The sequence below is a fragment of the Triturus cristatus genome, chromosome 7 (assembly GCF_964204655.1).
Source record: "Triturus cristatus chromosome 7, aTriCri1.1, whole genome shotgun sequence".
Classification (NCBI taxonomy): Eukaryota; Metazoa; Chordata; class Amphibia; order Caudata; family Salamandridae; genus Triturus; species Triturus cristatus.
In genome coordinates, this window is record NC_140590.1 from 177,147,966 (window position 1) to 177,167,497 (window position 19,532).

Genomic DNA, 19,532 nt, shown 5'->3' on the forward strand with positions numbered 1-19,532 from the left:
TGGAGCATTGTATGCAGGAAACATGGGTTGTTGGTAGGGGCGTGTCTTCCTATTATTCCAACCCCCAGAGTTAGAGTCGTTGCTAGAAGAAGAACCTCTCCGTGAAGTATTAGAGCTATCGTCTGAGGAATATCCAGTAACGGAGCTCGTGTAATCTGCTTTAAGATATGGGTAAACTTTCTCAGTAGAGAATTTCTGTATGTCCTTTTGTAATTTAGAAATCTTTTGTTTCATAAGATATTCTCTATTCTCAGCAATCTCTGCATTGATTTCTGACAGCTTGCTTTTAAAGGCTGCTGTCTGAATTGTCACTTTTATGGCACCCTCTGCCGCTTGAATTCTGATAAGAAGAGCGTCTGCTATTCTTTTCGCTGTGTTGATAATCAGAATCAACCAGTCCCTAGTGCACTTCCAGGCAACTAGCGACCATTCCTTCTTAAAAGTAGCATCTTCCAAGAAGAGGTGGAGGAAGTTATTAACAATGAGGCCATTTGGAGCTATATTAGCTCTCAAGTATTCGGTCATCATTGCCCCGTGTAGAGTGACTTTAAGCCACTCATGCTTAATATTGGATAAAGACCAATCCTCTGCTTGGCTGACCGAGGCAGCACTGCCATCAGGTCCCAACAGGGACGGTGCTTGTAGTATCTCTGCTGCTGCTTCATCACCGAAACTTAATCCCTGATAGTCCTCCATTAAATTAAAGGAGGGTAATCAAAGGTGTAGATCAAGCCAAATTGGATTGAACAAAAAATAGAAAGAAGGGCCAAAGGAAGCAATTCGCAACCTATTGGTAACCTGAGTAAAAATACCCCACGGGTAAAGACCCGTGCATACAATGGAGACAAAGTCAAGGGGAAAACAAAGATGAGGGTTGTTATAATAAGGTCCAGCATACGTACCAAAGAGACTATGTATAGACAATGAGTATGCAGTTCCTAACAAAAAGAGAAAAGAGACAAAAGACAGATCCTAACTGTAGGGTAACCACCAATATAAGGCAGGAGAGTGCTCTCCTTGTTGGAAAAAGACCCTCACAAACCTGACAAGAAGGTGTCTTGCTTCATCATCGGGTCTGCTCCTACTCGGGCCGACGCTGCAATGCCCGATCAGGCGCCCGTGATGGGGCCTACTTAATGGAGATCTTTATTCCGAAGCCGACAGGAGAAGTGCGAGTAAGGGTCTCCGTGTAAATAATTTTAATGAAGTTGGTTCTTCCCCTAATTAAAAATAAATAACTCGCGTTAATATGATGGTCACGTTACAAACAGATAATAGGGCAAGAAACATGTCGACCTCACACTTCAGCGTATAATATCACAACATAGGGTGATCATACGCGAGTTATTTATTTTTAATTAGGGGAAGAACCAACTTCATTAAAATTATTTTGATTGGAATATTTTTCCCTATTTTAACTTCACTATACGCTTTCACCTTCACCTACACTGAGACCCTTACTCGCACTTCACCTGTCGGCTTCGGAATAAAGATCTCCGTTAAGTAGGCCCCATCACGGGCGCCTGATTGGGCATTGCAGCGCTACTGTAGTGGGTGTCACAATGAGCGCTTCAGCCCACTAGTAACATATCATTTGCAGGCCCCCGGTACAGCTGGTACCACATGCTCGGGGCTTACAAGCAAACTGAATGTGCCAGTTTGGTGTATAGCGAGTTTGACAGGTTTGGAAGGGAGAACGCAAGCAGAGGTTAAGGGAGTCCTCCGGCTAACAAAATCGGGATCAGCACCAAAAGGCTAAAATCTGGTGGAATACCATGCAAAAGATGGTCATGTCTAACTCTAGGTTTTTGTATCAAATATGGGTAGGACGGGGAATGGTTGCAAAATGGCAAATAGTTGCACCTTTATGTGAGGAGTTCAGGAAGAGGAAAAGAGGAGTTTAGGGCGGACCATGCAAAAGCTAAACACTCTCCCACAACACAGTAAGCCCAATGCTATTCAAAAACTGCACTTCTAGAGTTACTACAACCTAAAAGGTGACAAAGTATTCATAGATGTACTACAGTCCAGCCTTGGAGTAAGTCCAGCATCACATATGGCCACTGACATACTGCACAACATTCCAAAAGCATACACTAGAGACAGGGACTTAATATAACACCTTATAGGAAATAATGTTAAAATAAATAAAAATATAATTCATATATATATATAAGCACGGTTTCAATGCCTAGCTCCAACTGCCGCTGCTCCTGAACGAAGGGTGCGCCGTCCGTACGGATCAACCAGGCAAGATCCGTTAACATCTCCAATAATCCAAATCACCACAGTGAAAAGATGACAACGCCATGTCTTGCTGAAATGGCGTCGTAATCTTTTCACTGTGGTGATTTGGATTATTGGAGATCGATTGGAGCCTCTCAGCAGGGACTCTGCAGCTACGGTGCTGGATAGGGTGAGGCTCCCGTAGAGACACCGAAAGGGCTACCATCAAAGAAAGGGAGACCCGCACTCCAGTGCAATGAATATATCCACTTGGGCTAAGTATATATTTTGCACATATTTTGCATAATTCACAATTTTGAATTTTGGTATAATTATTTCATATTTCTTATACTCTTGTCTGGAGAGTAAGTTGAATTATTTAAGTTGACCCTTATGATATATGATACACAAGCATACTATGCAATGTTAAAATTATATGGATATTCCTCTTTTCAGTAATTATGTTAACGTTTACCCACTTGGGTATGATGTGGATATGCTGTGAATTCTATGGACCTATACCTATAATAATTTCTTTATGCAATTGGGGGCATTTGGCTGAGGTACAGATTTGAATATATAGAAAACGGATGGCTAAAAAAATGTTCGATTATATGCAGATGCAATAATTTAAAAAAAGCACCGATTCAATTAGTAAACATATAGTATGCAAACCAGCATACATCCAACATTATTGGCAGATTGCAATCTATGCAGGAATAGGAATTAACATCATTGTGGTTTATGTAGTCATCTCTGTCTTTTTGATTGTAAAACTTTATTGAGGTACTTTTTTGTTGTTGAATATAACATGATGCCTTTACCGTTTCAAGATGGCCGCCATGCCGCCGGCCAGGAGTACATGCAAACTATTGTCCTCTTTTTCTGTTTATTTCCGCAAAACTTGTGCGTAGTTCCGATGCCCCTTTCTTTGAATGTATTTAACTGTTGAATTTGAACAGATACTTACCCGTGACCAAGACGATATGTTCGTCGAAACGCGTTGGGTATTCTTTGGCTTAAAAGCACATTAATTAAATCTTCGTGATGGAATTCTGAAATGCTGTGTCTTCTTTGGGGAGGAGTGCATCCGTGTATGTTATACACTTGGTGAAACATTTATATATACATATATATATATATATATATATATATATATATATATATATATATATATATATATATATATATACACACACACACACACAACTAAACAATATATATACAAGTATGTATATATATCAAACATATCCAAGTCACGGTTAGCGCAACGCTGGTGAGTGGCAGTCTGAGGCGGGACACCGGTAGTCCCTCACTATTCACCAAAATGTTCAGCTCAAACTGAACAAAAAACTCAGAAACTCCTGTGTGCTACCTACATACCTCAATTTAAGGACTTTCCAATGCCTTTCGGCATTACGGCTTTCTCACGCTCATAACATACAAGCCAAAAACGTCTGTATTTAATAAAGAGCAAACAGTGAAAACAGACTTCACCCCACATATGAGAGAGAGACAGAGTAGCTGTGTCGGCTATCTTGACACAGAGCTGCATTTCTTAATTCTATACAAGAAGGCATATCAAGACAATCGTGATACATAATGCATTGCTTGTTAAAAAAAAAAGGTTTTTACGTTATACCCTGTGAGTGTAACTATACAGACTCAATATTATTGTTTAACAAGCAAGACTTTCGGGCAATAAATAATGATTACCAAAGAAGACTCATCATGTATGAATATAAATTCAAGCAATTAGAAAGAGCAAAAAGTGCACAAATAAATAAAATGTCAATTCAAATCTGAAATATCTGATCTTACTCACGTGGGCCCTGAAAGTAGCAACCCAATCATGATATAATTACCTAATTGCAATAAAGCCAAAGTTTGATACCATACAATATAACTGAAGTGGGCATTTGTCTGCAGCATCAAAACCCATATAAAAGGAAACATTTTGAAGGTAAGGTTGCACTCAATGTCATGGAGGTCACTCAATTAAGTTCAGATCAAAGTTATATCACGATGTGAACACCGCTCAATTCATGATATTTTCGAAGACAGAAGATTCCCAGCTCTTCGATATCTCAAAAAATTGCTTTTACCTATATGAATAATAGAAATTAGAAAATTAAAAAAAATCTGTTTTAAAATATCAGAAACTACAAAATGCAATTATTTACTATGCTCTTCAAATTAACCCAGATGGACAGCCAATTCCTCAATGGAGTTCAGGCCCTGTGGGGTCAGGGTTTCAAAGTCATTTATATATCTAGACTCCAGTTTATGCAGTTTTAAATCACGATTCCCACCCCGTACATCAATCTCTACTGCATCAATCACAATCATGCGTAACAATTTCTCATTCTGGAAGTGGGCTTCAAAGAAATGTCGGGCCACTGGATAATGTTTATCATTGTGCCTAATTGTCCGAATATGCTCAAAGACTCGTTTCTTAGTCTTATTGATGGTGCTCCCAATGTACATTCTATTACAGGGACACATTGGAGCATACACACAAAATGTGGTGTTACATGTCAGGGTTTTCTTGATCGTAAACTCTCTGATTGAATTATGGATTTGAAACTTTTAACAAGCAAAACTCCCTGAATTATGGATTTGAAACCTGGAACAGTCAAAACTCCCACTGCAAGCTTTACAATTGTTGCAGCAAAAAAATCCTCCTCTAATAATCTTGGATGTCTTGTCAGTACTCATGATCATATTATGACTTAGCTCATCCCTCAAAGATATAATCTTGCGAAAAGTAATTTGGGGATTAGGGTGAAGGTGCAAACTGAAAACTTCATCAGTCGTCCAAACCTGCCAATGTTTTTTCAAAATCATGCGCAAATGATGTGCCTGATGTGAAAAGGTAGTAATGAATCTCACTTTGGTTGAATTGTCCAGATCTCTATGTTTATGGAGTAACTCATTCCTCAAGACTGCCTCCACTCTCATACTTTCTTGTTTTATATTTTTCTTACCGTATCCTCTCTCACTAAGGGAACACCCGTCCCAGGGTCCAACAGGGCTAAGGAGGAGCCCTGCAATGTCCCACACATGTGCACCTGATAATGACTCCTAGGTGCAGGAATAGATTTACACATGAGTAAATCTACACCTATAAATATAGCTTTGTGAATAAGGCTCGGGTTTCTAGCATTGCTAGATCTAAATGCTGCATTTATCTCTTTGATATAAGAGGCGTTTCATATTTTGTAAGTAGAAAGACTACAGTCATCCTCCTACACAACCAATCAAAGAGGCTCAAAATGGACCATGCCAGGTGTGGTGAAGCGTCCCTCAATGATGCCCCGTTTACATGTAAATGTTAAAAATATGTTACCACTATTATGCTGATGGCAATCAGGTCTACTTTTTAAACACTTAAAGGAGCACCAATACAACATCCATGGAAGCTGTCAGCCCATCATCAAATTATGGAGAGTTCCTGTAGGAAACTGGTGAGCTAACTAGGGAGGAGAGATGCCATATTCTTGATGTGATGTGTGGTTGAGATGACACAAATTTAGATAATGTAGTGTACAAATATAAAATCTGAGTTCTATGAGGAACCCTGTGCTTGGCATTGGTAGGCTGGCACAATGGGACAGATTTTCCTGAGAGAAAATGCATCTAACAATACTAAAACAACGATAAAGTAATGGAATGAATCAGTAAACATTTCCAAACCAATTTATCAGAAACAAATGTATTGTTTAAAATTCTTGTATGTCAGAATATTGACTGCAGATATATCATGTTAACCGAATATTGAATCAAAAATGTCAACAGTCAAAGTGTAACCGAGGTAAGTATGTAGAGGTAGGTCTAGATGTCTTTGGGACCGATTCACAGATTAACTTAAGACAAAATCCTAAACTTACTACCATTTTGGTATTCACAGAAGGCACTTACTCATTTTGGTATTCACAGAAGGCACTTACTCATTTCGGTATTCACAGAAGTTAGGAGTCCTAACTTTAGGACTCCTAAATGCCTTCTGTGAATACCGAAAGTCTTAAAATTAGGATTTTTCTCAATTTAGTAGTAGTAAAGTTAGGACTCCTAACTTTAGGACTCCTCAATGCCTTCTGTGAATAACGAAAGCCTTAAAATTAGGATTTTTCTCAGTTTAGTAGTAGTAAAGTTAGGAGTCCTAACTTTAGAACTCCTAAACTGAGAAAAATCCTAATTTTAAGACTTTCGTTATTCACAGAAGGCATTTAGGAGTCCTAAAGTTAGGAGTCCTAACTTTCGGTATTCGCAGAAGGCATTTAGGAGTCCTAAAGTTAGGACTCCTAACTTCTGTGAATACCAAAATGAGTAAGTGCCTTCTGTGAATACCAAAATGAGTAAGTGCCTTCTGTGAATACCAAAATGGTAGCAAGTTTAGGATTTTGTCTTAAGTTAGTTCTGTGAATCGGGCCCTCAATTCTTAAGCCCAGATCTACGTACCTTGAAGAGATATATTTGCTCAAAGTGCGCAAACAGCATGTTAAATATAGAAAACCTGTAAACGAGAGACTTGGAAATGGCTGGCGGCTGGTGAGATATGCATGGCTGCAATTAGTCTGATGATGGAGGTTCATCTGCACAACTGATGATAATGACCCAGACCTTCTATCATGAAGTAATACTCCTGACATGCGTAGTCCACAACACCCTCTACCTGCTATCATCAGTTATAGCTAAAACTAATACTGAGCGCTTGTGATATGAAGATGGATTTTGATTATACTATCAAATATGTGTTAATGCTAAATAGAAAAAAAGAGTAATATATTATTGTATTAGTTATTCATCCTGTTCAATATAAGAATATGTTTTTTACTCCATGAAAAACAACTAAACATTATTATGAAAAGTGTAGTAAAGCTGCACTTACCTACAGAGACTTACCTTGTCAATATATTAGTCAATGATGTTTTCGTGATCAACATATTTTGACCATCGACATATTATAACAAGATATTTATAACTCAGTATTCTGGTAGCATACCATTTCAAATGACTTCAGAACAACAAAAATGGATTAATGGATCAGGAGTTGTGTGGAAAATATACAAAATGCCCGCTGAAAACAGTGGCATACCTAAAATTCAGTTTTATCCTATGGTATGTGGTATAAGGGGAAGCTGTGTGCCTTTTTTGACTGTCCACAATGAAGCAGCGGACAGGTAAAGTCTGGTTACTCATCCCAGTCTACAGTTTACCTTCAGATTTTGAAACTTTTAGAGCTCGAAATCCTTTAGTGGAGCTGAATACGGCTCCACGTGGTCATATGCCCCCTTTATGTAGTCCTGTGGTAATAGTGCACTTACTATCAAAAGTTCCGAGTGGGACACACATGAAAACAGGGGCTGCAGAGAATGCATCTTTTGGGTACGATTGTGACCTTATCCTATCACTTAGAGGTAAAGAAATTCTAAATCACAACTTTATCAAAACTTCAAACACATTTGTCTGCCTCTAATTCTCTTTACACATTTAGGAACTGCTCCAATGTGATCAGGTCACAGAAATCAGTGGGAGACAGCCTACTTGATTACTCTGTTGAGGACAACAGCCCAGCTCAACTCCCCAAATGGACCTACTAAATTTCTCCAAGATGCCAGAACTGACTCTGCTCCTTGGAACTCTCCCTTCTTCACAACCCTGCCAAAAGCTAACGGGCTGTAAAAGGCACTACTGGATAGTCAAAAAAAAACTTTCATCTTGCTTTTTTTTTAATAATTCTGGCTCCACTAGCTCTGATTAAATGTCTTAGAAGTAGAGACTCAAGGGAGTGCTGAAGTCAATCACTCCATGATACTCTTCCAAGTGCAAAAGAATTCTTCCATGCAAGTATCATCTTTCCTTCGCTGTTCTAGCAGCATTCTGGCTTTTAGACAGTGGGAAGCAGTGTAAGCATGTGTACTTGGATCCGCCACTTCCCTCTCTAGTCAGAAAGTGACCTGTGAGGTTTCACTTTACAGAATAAACCAGCAGTCCTTAAATATCTATTCCTGACCTCAACCAGTTTGATGTTGCTGTACCTTGGATAGCATGTGATGTTGAAACGTGATGCTATGACCTTTTTATAACATTTCACAGCCCCACCTCAAGAATTCACATTTGTTAAGTCCTTCCTTACGGAAGAGGTGGCCCTGCATTTCATTTAAACGTCCTTGTTTGACCACTCTCATGCAAACTGGCATGGATGTGGGTCTGTTGGAAAGCTACTGCTCGGTGCCAATCCTCTGTATATGTAGAGAACCCTCTGAAGAGAATCGATGTGTCCAAGCTTTGACCTTCTCATGGCTACAAACGTCCTAAATGTCGCACAGTCTGCATTTCCAAACAGGGAATAGGACTGAAATAAAGCTGAAATAATGTGCTTATGCGGACTGTTTTACAGCAGGCCACCCTGTTGACCAAAAGAAGACCCCTGAGAGTAACATTTGAGGTATCCCTTTGGGTACCCACTTAGGCTAGTAATGTCTTCCTTAGCAAATTATGCAAGGGCAGGGTCTGATGTCTTCTGAAGGTATTATCAGAACCCTGATGGGAACTTATCAAACCATTGTGTTCAGAATTTGTATTAGGCTTACCACTGAAGTAAAGGAGGCAAACATAAAAAGTAAACATACATTAAGCTTTCAAATAACGTCCACTTGTTTTTAAGTCCCCCAAAAAGGTGCGGAGCAGGAGGAGACAGACTACTGCCTATAAACTTGAGGAGCGGGAGGTTCAAGGGTAAATGGGCAAGATTATGATAAACATAAAAGGGAAAGCAAAGAGAGGTGCACATGCGAGAGGGTGTAGGAAGGAAAAGGAAGGAAGTTGTGTGCTAGGAGCTCTAGGTCTTGGTACAGAAGAGACTAACGGATATTCTGGGAAGGATAAAAAGGAGCCTTGGCAGGCAAGACCAGCTGGCAGCCGCAAACTGCGAGGGAACAACCTGCCACCTGCGTGGGCATGAGAGATGAGAGTATGATTCTGATAGACATGTACACTGGCAGGAGATGGGAATCTGGTAATTGGAAATAGAAAATAATGGTGTCTCTAAGGAAAGTTCCAGGTAGACCACTCTCACAGCAGTCAACTGGACTCATGTCATGAGGGTTTATTTTTCAGCCAATAGCACTAACTATGCAAGAACATGTATTCTTACTGTCCTCAACGATGGTATTAGCCTACAAATCCCAGCATGCCTATCACTCTTCACCATGAAGCTGGCACTGATGTAAAGCCGCCATCATGACAGCTATACACTCCCAGCTTCCCTTTAATATGGCAAAAGATTGGCAAAGAGGCATTTCGCGTTACAGCAATCAGTACCCAAGAGATGAGATTTTAATGGGCCTGGGTTTATAACCAACACATCTGACTGGATCCCTTTGTAAGCCCAATGACTGTTGTTGATCTCTAAATAACAAGAGCCACATCTTGACTCTATCTTTTTGTCCCGCAGGTCCCTGCTCAACAGACTCCCTAGGAAAGAACTTTGTCACCGTGTTCATGCAGAATTATGTAGCCAACGGTGAAGAGCCAACTTTGCAAGTGCTGATCACAGGCTATGCCGCCTCGACTAAGGTCACTGTGACCATCCAGAAGACAGGCTTTACTAAAGTGCTCACGGTGAACGAGAGGGAGACGGTGGCTCTGCAGATCCCAAGCACTGCTCAAATCCTCGGGACAGGCAAATTCTGCAATACAGTCACCATCCAGGCGGACAAGGACATCTCTGTCTTCTCAGTAAACAAAAAGAGTTTGAGCACTGACACCACCATAGTGTACCCAACTCAAGACTGGGGCACAGAGTACTACATTATGACACCACTAGACGAACTGTCAGATAGATACAATGAGTTCTCAGTGATCAACAATGAAGAAACCAACAATGTTGAAATCTACCTCAAAGGTGAAGTCACCTTTCAGGAAAACACGTATCCAGCACACACCACTCTCTCGGTCATGCTCGAGCCTCTGCAGGCCATCCAGATCCAAAGCAAGGAAGACTTGTCCGGCACCAGGATTGTTTCCTCCAAACCCACGGCTGTGATGACCGGCCACACGTGCACATGGAAAAACAACAAATGCAATCATGTCTATGAGCAGCTCCTGCCCACCACCAGCTGGGGGGACACATTCATCGTGCCTGCAATTCCCTTACAGACCGGATCTAATTACGTATTTATCACAGCATCCAAAACCACACGCCTGGACTACCAAGCAGGATCCAGCAAAGAGACCAAGAGCTTGGGAGCGGGAGAAGTGGTGAAGCTGGAAGTTAAGCAGGCAAACCCTCTCTACATCAAGGCCACTGCAGGTATCCAGGTCATTCTCTACTTCACGGGCTGGACTGCCGAAGACAGCACCCTATACGATCCCTTCATTATCAATATACCAGATGTTAACAGCTACTGCGTGTCCTACAACACGTTTGCATTGAAAGACTTTGATAACAAGGCCATCCTGGTGGCCAAGACATCCGCAACATCGAGAATGACTTCCAACAAAGCGTCCATCCCTGGGCTGAAATGGAGTCCGATTGAGGGCACAGACTTCTCTTGGAGCAGCTTCAGCTTGGGGAAAGATTTCAGCATCAACATGATAGACGGCAGCTCTCCATTCGAGGTTCTGAGTTTCGGAGTATCTGTGATGGACGGGTATGGATCACCAGGAACCTGCATCACCCGTGAGTATGTTACATGACATTGGTCTTTGTCAGGGAGGGCATTTGAGTGTATCAGAATCTGTCTGAACTATTAGGTGCATCTGAGAGTATATCAGACAGTCTGAGCCTGTAAGAACATCTGAGTGGATCGTAATCTGTCTGAGACTGTAAATATGTGAGTGTCTCTTGCACTTGAGATACAGTGAGCATATCTGAGTACCTCTTCAACTATGAGATGCTGCAAGTTTGTGTGAGTGCCTCTTACACTACAAGATGCAGTGAGTATATCTGAGTGCCTCTTACACTACAAGATGCAGGGAGTATATCTGAGTGCGTCTAACACTATGACATGCAGTGAGTATATCTGAGTGCCTCTTACACTTGATATACAGTGAGTATATCAGACAGCCTCTTACACTACGAGATACAGTGAGTATATGAGTGCCTCTTACACTACGAGATGCAGTGAATATATCTGAATGCCTCTTACACTCGGAGATGCAGTGAGTATATCAGAGTGCTTCTCAAACTACGACATGCAGTAAGTATATCTGAGTGGTTCCTACACTTCGAGACACAGTAAGTATATAAGCGTGATCGTGCAGTCACATAGCGCTAATTGTGTGTGGTGGATTTGCACTCACATGTTGTTTAAAATTGAACTTGTAGTGAATTTTAACTATTGAAGCTGAATTGAATTTTAAAAATTCAAGCTGAACTGAATTGTTTTAAATTGAATTTGAACTCGCATTCTTTTTTAAAAAACTATTTACCTAATTTGGGAGGGGTGACTAATTGTTGAACTGTTGCACCGTTAAACCAACTACTTATCTGATAAATCTAAACTCTACCAGCGGTGCCTGCCTGTAAGAGCGGACCCGCTTAAAGGTTAGCGTTCTAGCTTTCTGTTCCCCTCAAGCACTCCCACTTCCTACTTAATCCGGATGCAGCAACCGCAAGCCCGTCTGCGCCCATCAGCGCCCGGAACGCGACCAGTACCAGAAACCCTGCCCCTTTTGTAAGGTATACATATATGCACAACCAACTCATGTGTCTTAATCTTGGTAAATGTGTGACTCACCCACTACGCTGCAATATCTGTGGCTGGGTAGGCCTAAATCCAACTCTTAACACTCAGATATCTAATTTTAACAACAAGAACTCTCGACCTATTAGGTGTATTTTACTTAATACCAGATCATTGGTCAAGCACAAACTTCACTTAGAGTGCCTGATCCAAATAGAGAATCCGGACCTGGATTTTCTCACAGAAACCTGGGCAAATGAAAATAATGATTCAGATTGGAACATGGCAATCTCAGTTGGCTATTTTGTGACTAACCTTGATAGAATGGAGGCAAGGGGTGGGGAATAGCGATAATCTCTCGCTCTCAGTGTACTGTGAAAATCACTCCAGAACCTACCCTGGACTCTGAAGCTATGTGTTTTAGCATAAAATTCAATAATATAGAGCTGTTTCCAGGTCTCTTGATCTATAGACCTCCAGGTCCTAGATCCTCTTTTACGACATCTCTCCAAACATATATGGAATCATGCCTAGACACCGAATCGTTTACAATACTAGGCGATTTTAACTTTCATTTGGAAGCCAACAATAATTCTGACACATTCTCATTATTAGACAAACTGGTTAGCTTTGGTTTGAACCAGATCGTTTGCGAGCCAACACACCATACGGGACACACACTAGATGACATTTTCACCAATAATTCACTCATAGAAGTCAAGACTGTCTGTCCCTTAACCTGGTCTGACCACTCAGCGGTTCATTTTACCATCACACCAGCAACCTCAAACGGTGGTCGTAGGAACAGACCCTTGGCCGTCAAATATTGCGCCTGGAAGTCAGTTAGTAAAAAGGATCTAATATCAACACTATGTGAAAGGCCCGTAAATCCTCCTGACTCCAACCAAGCTGCGACAGTTTTTCATAACTGGCTTAATAGGGCAGCCAATATTGTGGCACCAGAAGTTACTAAGCACTCTCGAAGGAAATTAGCTTTGTCCCCTTGGTACTCTGCAGAACTTAACCCCTTGCATGCCCGCCCCTTTCCCCGCCCAGTGCCGCGCCTTCCATTAGCGGGCGGAGTTCATGACGAGCTGGACTCGTCATGGGCACAGCGCCACCGCAGCCCATGACGAGTCCAGCTCGTCATGGGCACTGAAGGGGTTAAACGAGCTAAAATTAAATGCAGGCAAAAGGAACGCTGTTGGCGATCGGAATATAGTAGTGTACAAAGGAAAGTGTATTGTGTAGCCTTAGATGAATATAAAATGGTGATTACACTAGCTAAAACAGCCTACTTTACCATCAAAATCCAGGAGGCCTCAAATTCCCCAAAAGAATTATTTCAAACGGTCTCGGCGCTGATGAAGTGTCCATGGGACGCAATGTTCTTACCTGATCAAAACTTTATAGACAAGCTGGCAGGTTTCTTTCAAAACAGGGTTCAGTCTGTATATAACGACCTTCTAAAATCAGCCAAGGATGTAGGGCGCAATAATCCAGGACAGCCTGAGAACAAGGTCTCTCACTGTGGCTTACCGCATTTCCACTATTGGGAGAGGAGGAAGTGGCTGAAATGTTGTTGAAGATCAAATCAGGCTCCCCTTTAGATCCCTGTCCTCCGCATATATTGCATTTGGTTTCAGGTGAGATAAGTATACCACTGTCTTCCATACTAAACCAATATAGTCTCAGGGGTCTTTCCCACCATCTGGAAAAAAAGCCTGTATTCGCCCTCTTCTAAAAAAGCCCAAACTGGATCCCGCAGATGAGAAAAATTACCGTCCTATCTCCTGCTTGCCATTACCTGCTAAGGTTCTTGAGAAGGCTATGAACTCAGAATTAACAACTTATTTAGAGACCAATGACATTCTGGACTCTACTCAACATGGTTTAAGATCATTACACTCTACTGAGTCAGCCCTAATTATGGCAGCAGAGGAGATACGTAAGGTGATGGATGACGGAGGAAGGGCTGTACTGGTCCTGCTTGATTTAACAGCAGCCTTCGACACCGGAAATAATACGGTACTAGTTCGAAGGCTACAGGAGATAGGTATCAGTGGTACAGCTCTTGCCCTCCTCACCTCTTTCCTTTCATCTAGGGAACAAATGATTCTCTGGGATGGCTATCAATCTGAGGAATTTACACTCCCTGGTGGAGTGCCACAGGGGTCGGCCTTGTCCCCTACGCTGTTCAATATATATGTAGCCCCCTTAGCCAGATTGATAAGAAGTTACAGCTTTACGCTGGTATCATATGCTGATGACACGCAGCTTATAGTGTCTGTAACACAGTCAGTGGGTGATACAGCAGCCCAATTTTTCAGCTGTGTCTCTGGCCTGGATGAGCTCCAACTTTTTGAAACTCAACGCAGATAAAACCGAGGTGGTAGAGTTTGGACAGAAAATTTCGGTGTGGAACCAAATATGATGGCCCACTGCAGCTGGCATCTGTCCGACTCCGGTCAACAAGGTTAGGAACCTTGGTCTTATGTTTGATAAGGACCTCACTTGGGCTCCTCAGATCAACCAAGTCTCATCAGCCTGCTTTTTCATGTTAAAGGGCTTGCGGAAGATTCTTCCTTTTATCCCTCTCTCTATGAGAAAAACGATGGTAGGAGCCATGGTTTTAGCTAGAATTGACTACTGCAATGCCCTTTATCTGGGAGCAGGTGCAGCTCAGCTCTCTAAACTCCAGTCAATTCAAAACACGGCAGCAAAAGTCCTGCTTAAACTACCTAAACATCATCCTACATCCACCAGTATAAAACAGCTTCACTGGCTTCCAGTGAGATGACGTATTGATTTTAAAACACTCAGTCTCATGCATAAAGCCCTGTTTGGTGGTAGAGCGAAGGATGTGCAATCCTTGTTTACTAGATATGTACCATCACGATCTTTAAGATTGTCTTCCCTGGGTCTGGTACAACTTCCAAGGATAAAGAAAGCAAGGAATGGGGGAAACGTTTTTCCTTCCTAGCATCCAAACTATGGAACTCACTGCCCACACATTTGGGACTCCAACCTAGCAGATCTGTGTTTAGAAAGGAAATTAAAACATGGCTCTTTTCCCAAACCTGAACATGTTGGTCATTGTTTCTGCACTTTCACTCAGTGCCAAGATGCCTCAGCAGTAGTGCGCTCTATAAATACGTTCAGTCAGTCAGTCAGTCTTGAACTCCGAGATGCAAAGAGTATATCTTAAAGGCTCTTACATTATCACATGTAGTGAGTATACTCGAGTGCCTCTTATACTACAGGATGCAGGGAGTATATCTGAGTGCCTCTTACATTATGAGAATCAGTGAGTACACGTGAGTGTCTCTTACACTACAGGATGCAGGGAGTATATCTGAGTGCCTCTTACACTATGAGATGCAGTGGGTATATCTGAGTGCATCTTACATTACGAGATACAGTGAGTATATCTGAGTGGCTCTTACACTACGAGATATAGTGAGTATATCTGAGTGCCTCTTACACTACGAGATGCAGTGATTATATCTGAGTACCTCTTACATTACGAGATGTAGTGAGTATATCTGAGTGGCTCTTACACTATGAGATTCAGTGGGTATATATGAGTGCCTCTTACATTACGAGATACAGTGAGTATATTTCAGCGGCTCTTACACAATGGGATACAGTGGGTATATGTGAGTGCCTCTCACACTACGAGATATAGTGAGTATATCTGAGTGCATCTTACACTACGAGATAGCTGAGTGAATCACAGAATGGCTAAGGCAGCATGTATTTGAGTGCGTATTAGAAAGCATCTTTAATCCTGTAATTATATGTGTGTGACTCTCACACTACGAGATATAGTGGGTATATTTGAGTGCCTCTGACACTATGAGATACATTGAGTATACGTGAGTGCCTCTCAGGTTATGGCATGCAGTGAGTATAGGTCAATGCATCTTACACTACGAGATACAGTGTGTATTTCTCAGTGAATCATACACTGGCTAAGGTAGTAAGTATTTGAGTGTGTATTAGAAAGTATCTTTAATCCACTAAGTATATATGTGTGGCTGTCACACAATGAGATACAGTGAGTATGTCTTAGTGCATCTTACACAACGGGATTCAGTGAGTACATCTGAGTGCCTTTCACAATACGAGAAACAGTGAGTATATATGAGCACCTCTCACACTAAAGATACAGTGAGCATATGTGAGTGTATCTCACACAGATACTGTAAGTACATCTGAGTGCATCATGCAGTACAAGATTCAGTGTTTACAGCTGAGTGAATCACAGACAAGCTAAGGCAGTAAATATTTTAGTGTGTAGTAGAAAGTATCCTGCCTCTAAGTATATATATGTGTGACTTTCACACTACAATGATACAGTTAGTATATCCAAGTGCATCTTACAATATGGGATACAGTGAGTATGTGTGAGTGCATCGTAGACCACAAGATACAGTGAGTATACGTTAGTGTCTCTCACACTACGAGATGCAGTAAGTGTGAGTGCCTCTAACACTATGGGATGCAGTGAGTATATGTTGCTACTTCTTACAATATGAGGTACAGTGAGTAAATCTGAGTATTTTATACACTACGAGATACAATGAGTATATGTGAGTGCATCTTACACTACAAGATACAGTGAGTAGATGAGAGTGTCTCTTACACTACGGGATGCAGTGATTATATCTGAGTGTCTCTTACACTACAGGATTTAGTGAGTATATCTGAGTGCCTCCTACACTACGAGATACGGTGAGTATATCTGAGTGCATCTTACACTATGAGATACAGTGAGTATATCTGAGTGTCTCTTACACTACGGGATGCAGTGATTATATCTGAGTGTCTCTTACACTACAGGATGCAGTGAGCATATCTGAGTGCCTCTTATACTGCGAGATACGGTGAGTATATCTGGGTGCATCTTACACTATGGGATACAGTGAGTATATCCGAGTGTCTCTTACACTACGGGATGCAGACATTATATCTGAGTGTCTCTTACACTACAGGATGCAGTGAGGATATCTGAGTGTCTCTTACACTACGGGATGCAGTGATTATATCTGAGTTTCTCTTACACTACGGAATGCAGTGAGCATATCTGAGTGTCTCTTGAACTAGGAGATACAATGAGTATATCTGAGTGCCTCTTACACTACGAGGTACAGTGAGTATATCTGGGTGTCTCTTACACTACGGGATGCAGTGAGCATATCTGAGTGCATCTTACACTACGAGATGCAGAGAGTATATCTGAGGTCATCTTACGCTACGAGTTAACGTGAGTTCCTCTTGCACTTGAGACTCAGTGAGTATATTTGAGTGCATCTTACACTACAGGATACAGTGAGTATATATATCTAAGTGCTTCTTACACTACAGGATGTAGTGAGTATATCTGAGTGCCTCTTACACTACAGAATGCAGTTAGTATATCTTAGTGCATCTTACAATACGTGATGAATTGAGTATACCTGAACGCCTCTTACACTACAAGATACAGTGAGTTAACTTGAGTGCCTCTTGCACTTGAGATACAGTGAGTATATTTGAGTGCATCTTACACAATGGGATGCAGTGAGTATATCTTAGTGCCTCTTACACAACAGGATGCAGTGAGTATAAGTGAGTGCCTCTTACACTACGGGATGCAGTGAGTATATCTGAGTGCATCTTACACTACGAGATACAGTGAGTATATCTGAGTGTCTCTTACACTACGGGATGCAGTGAGCATATCTGAGTACCTCTTACACTACGAGATATTGTGAGTATATCTGGATGCATCTTACACTACAGGATGCAGAGATTATATCTGGGTGTCTCTCACACTACGGGATGCAGTAGCATATCTGAGTGTCTCTTACACTATGGGATGCAGTGAGCATATCTGAGTGCATCTTACACTACGAGATGCAGCGAGTATATCTGAGGTCATCTTACACTACGAGATACATGTCCTTCTGAAGATTGAGCCGGGAGCGACCACTGTTTCAGGGTATTTTATCTCGTACATTTGAAAAAACCTTTACTGAATTGTGCTCAGCGCAAAGCTGTTTTAACCTTTCATTGCGATTTTGCACATTGCTGTAACAGAGCCGCACTCCCGGGGTCTGCTTTTCATCGTGTGTCCGCCATCTTGGGAGAAGGCAGGGTCGGCGGGCTAGTCGCTCGCCCATCGCACTATTTAAGGGAAGCAAGCATGAGCGCGCAGTGGGCGCGCCTAAGGAAAGCCCGTCTGCACCCATCTGCCCATGGCCCGTGCACGGCGCCAGCCCCCCTGCCTGTTTGGACGTAGTGTGTCCCAGGCGGAAGCCTTACTCTAGTAGCATGCTTCACAGCCTTAATTATATCAAGCCCAACCCTAACTGTATGTGTATCCTTCCCAGCATTGAGCTCCCACGTGGTGTGGCAAAATGCCCGGGTTGCAGCACTAAAATCCCGGTACTCACTAACCAGCAGAGGAAAGACTTACACACACCACATAGAGTCCCGAAAAGAAACAAAGACATAAAAGTTTATACATTTTCTCTACTCAATACTAGGTCCTTGGTTAAACATAGTATTGAATGTGCCTCCCTAATTGAGGAAGAGGAAATTAGCATTGCTTTTATTACAGAGTCCTGGACGGATGATGCTTCCGGTCCAGACCTGGTTAAAGCTATGCCGCCAGGTTACATCTGTCACACGCAATACAGGCCTCTTAAGAAAGGAGGTGGGCTGGCAGTGATATACCCATTGACACTAAATGCATCTTTTAACTGCTCATCCATAGCGGAATGCGAAGCATAGGACTTTTTCTTCTACCTTTCACATCACCACTCTTTCAAAGGGACCCTCATTTACAGGCCCCCTGGCGCTAGGAACCGCTTTTTAACTCAAGCCTGTACTATCTTGGAATGTGAGCTTAGTGCAGGATCTTTTACAATATTAGGAGATTTTAATTTCCATCTGGGACATCATATGGATCCAGATACATCCAATCTGCTGGATCTTATGAACAGTGCAGAACTAAAACAACTATTCACAGGAGCCACACACAAGGCAGGTCACACCTTGGACGGCATTTTCTCCAACAACACACAGCTGGCTTATATAGATCTCCTTCCAGTGGCCTGGTCCTAACACAATGTGGTGTTGTTTGAAGTAACTCAGCCTGACAGAGGTCTCTTGAAATCAGCAAAGAAACTATCGTTATTCAGAGCCTGGAACAAGGTTAAGGAAGACGAATTACACAAACTACTTACCTCATCCTTGCCTTTCCTTCCTTGTAACTTAGAACGAGGCCATGCTCTCCTATAATAATTGGCTGGAATCAGCAGGCAACAAGTTAACTCCGATAAAATAGTTCGCCTTAACAGGATACGACCTTCTTCACCTTGGTGTAATCAAGAGCTCAGAGAAAAAAAGCTGGCATGCAAGCATAAGGAGAGAGTTTGGAGGAGGGAGTATAATGAATCTGACAAAACTAAACTCAGGCTATGCTTAGCCCAGTATAAACAATTACGTATAAAAACTAAGCAAGAGTTCTTTGCTAACAAAATTAACTTGGCAAAGATCTCTACAAAGGAGCTATTTAAAACAGTTACCACCTTAGCATATCCTGCCCCCGCTCCCATCACTGCG

The 19,532-nt window shown here is 41.8% G+C and overlaps 1 protein-coding gene across 1 annotated transcript in view; it reads left to right on the forward strand.

The window, feature by feature from the left end:
* Nucleotides 1–7,393: 7,393 nt before the first annotated feature.
* The window catches only part of LOC146809161 (IgGFc-binding protein-like), a 181,530-nt gene continuing 169,391 nt past the window's right edge, over nt 7,394–19,532 (forward strand). The window contains exons 1-2 of the mRNA XM_085614837.1: nt 7,394–7,409; nt 9,686–10,912. Coding sequence (XP_085470963.1) covers nt 7,394–7,409; nt 9,686–10,912 — 1,243 coding nt within the window. The remainder of the gene's footprint in view (nt 7,410–9,685; nt 10,913–19,532) is intronic.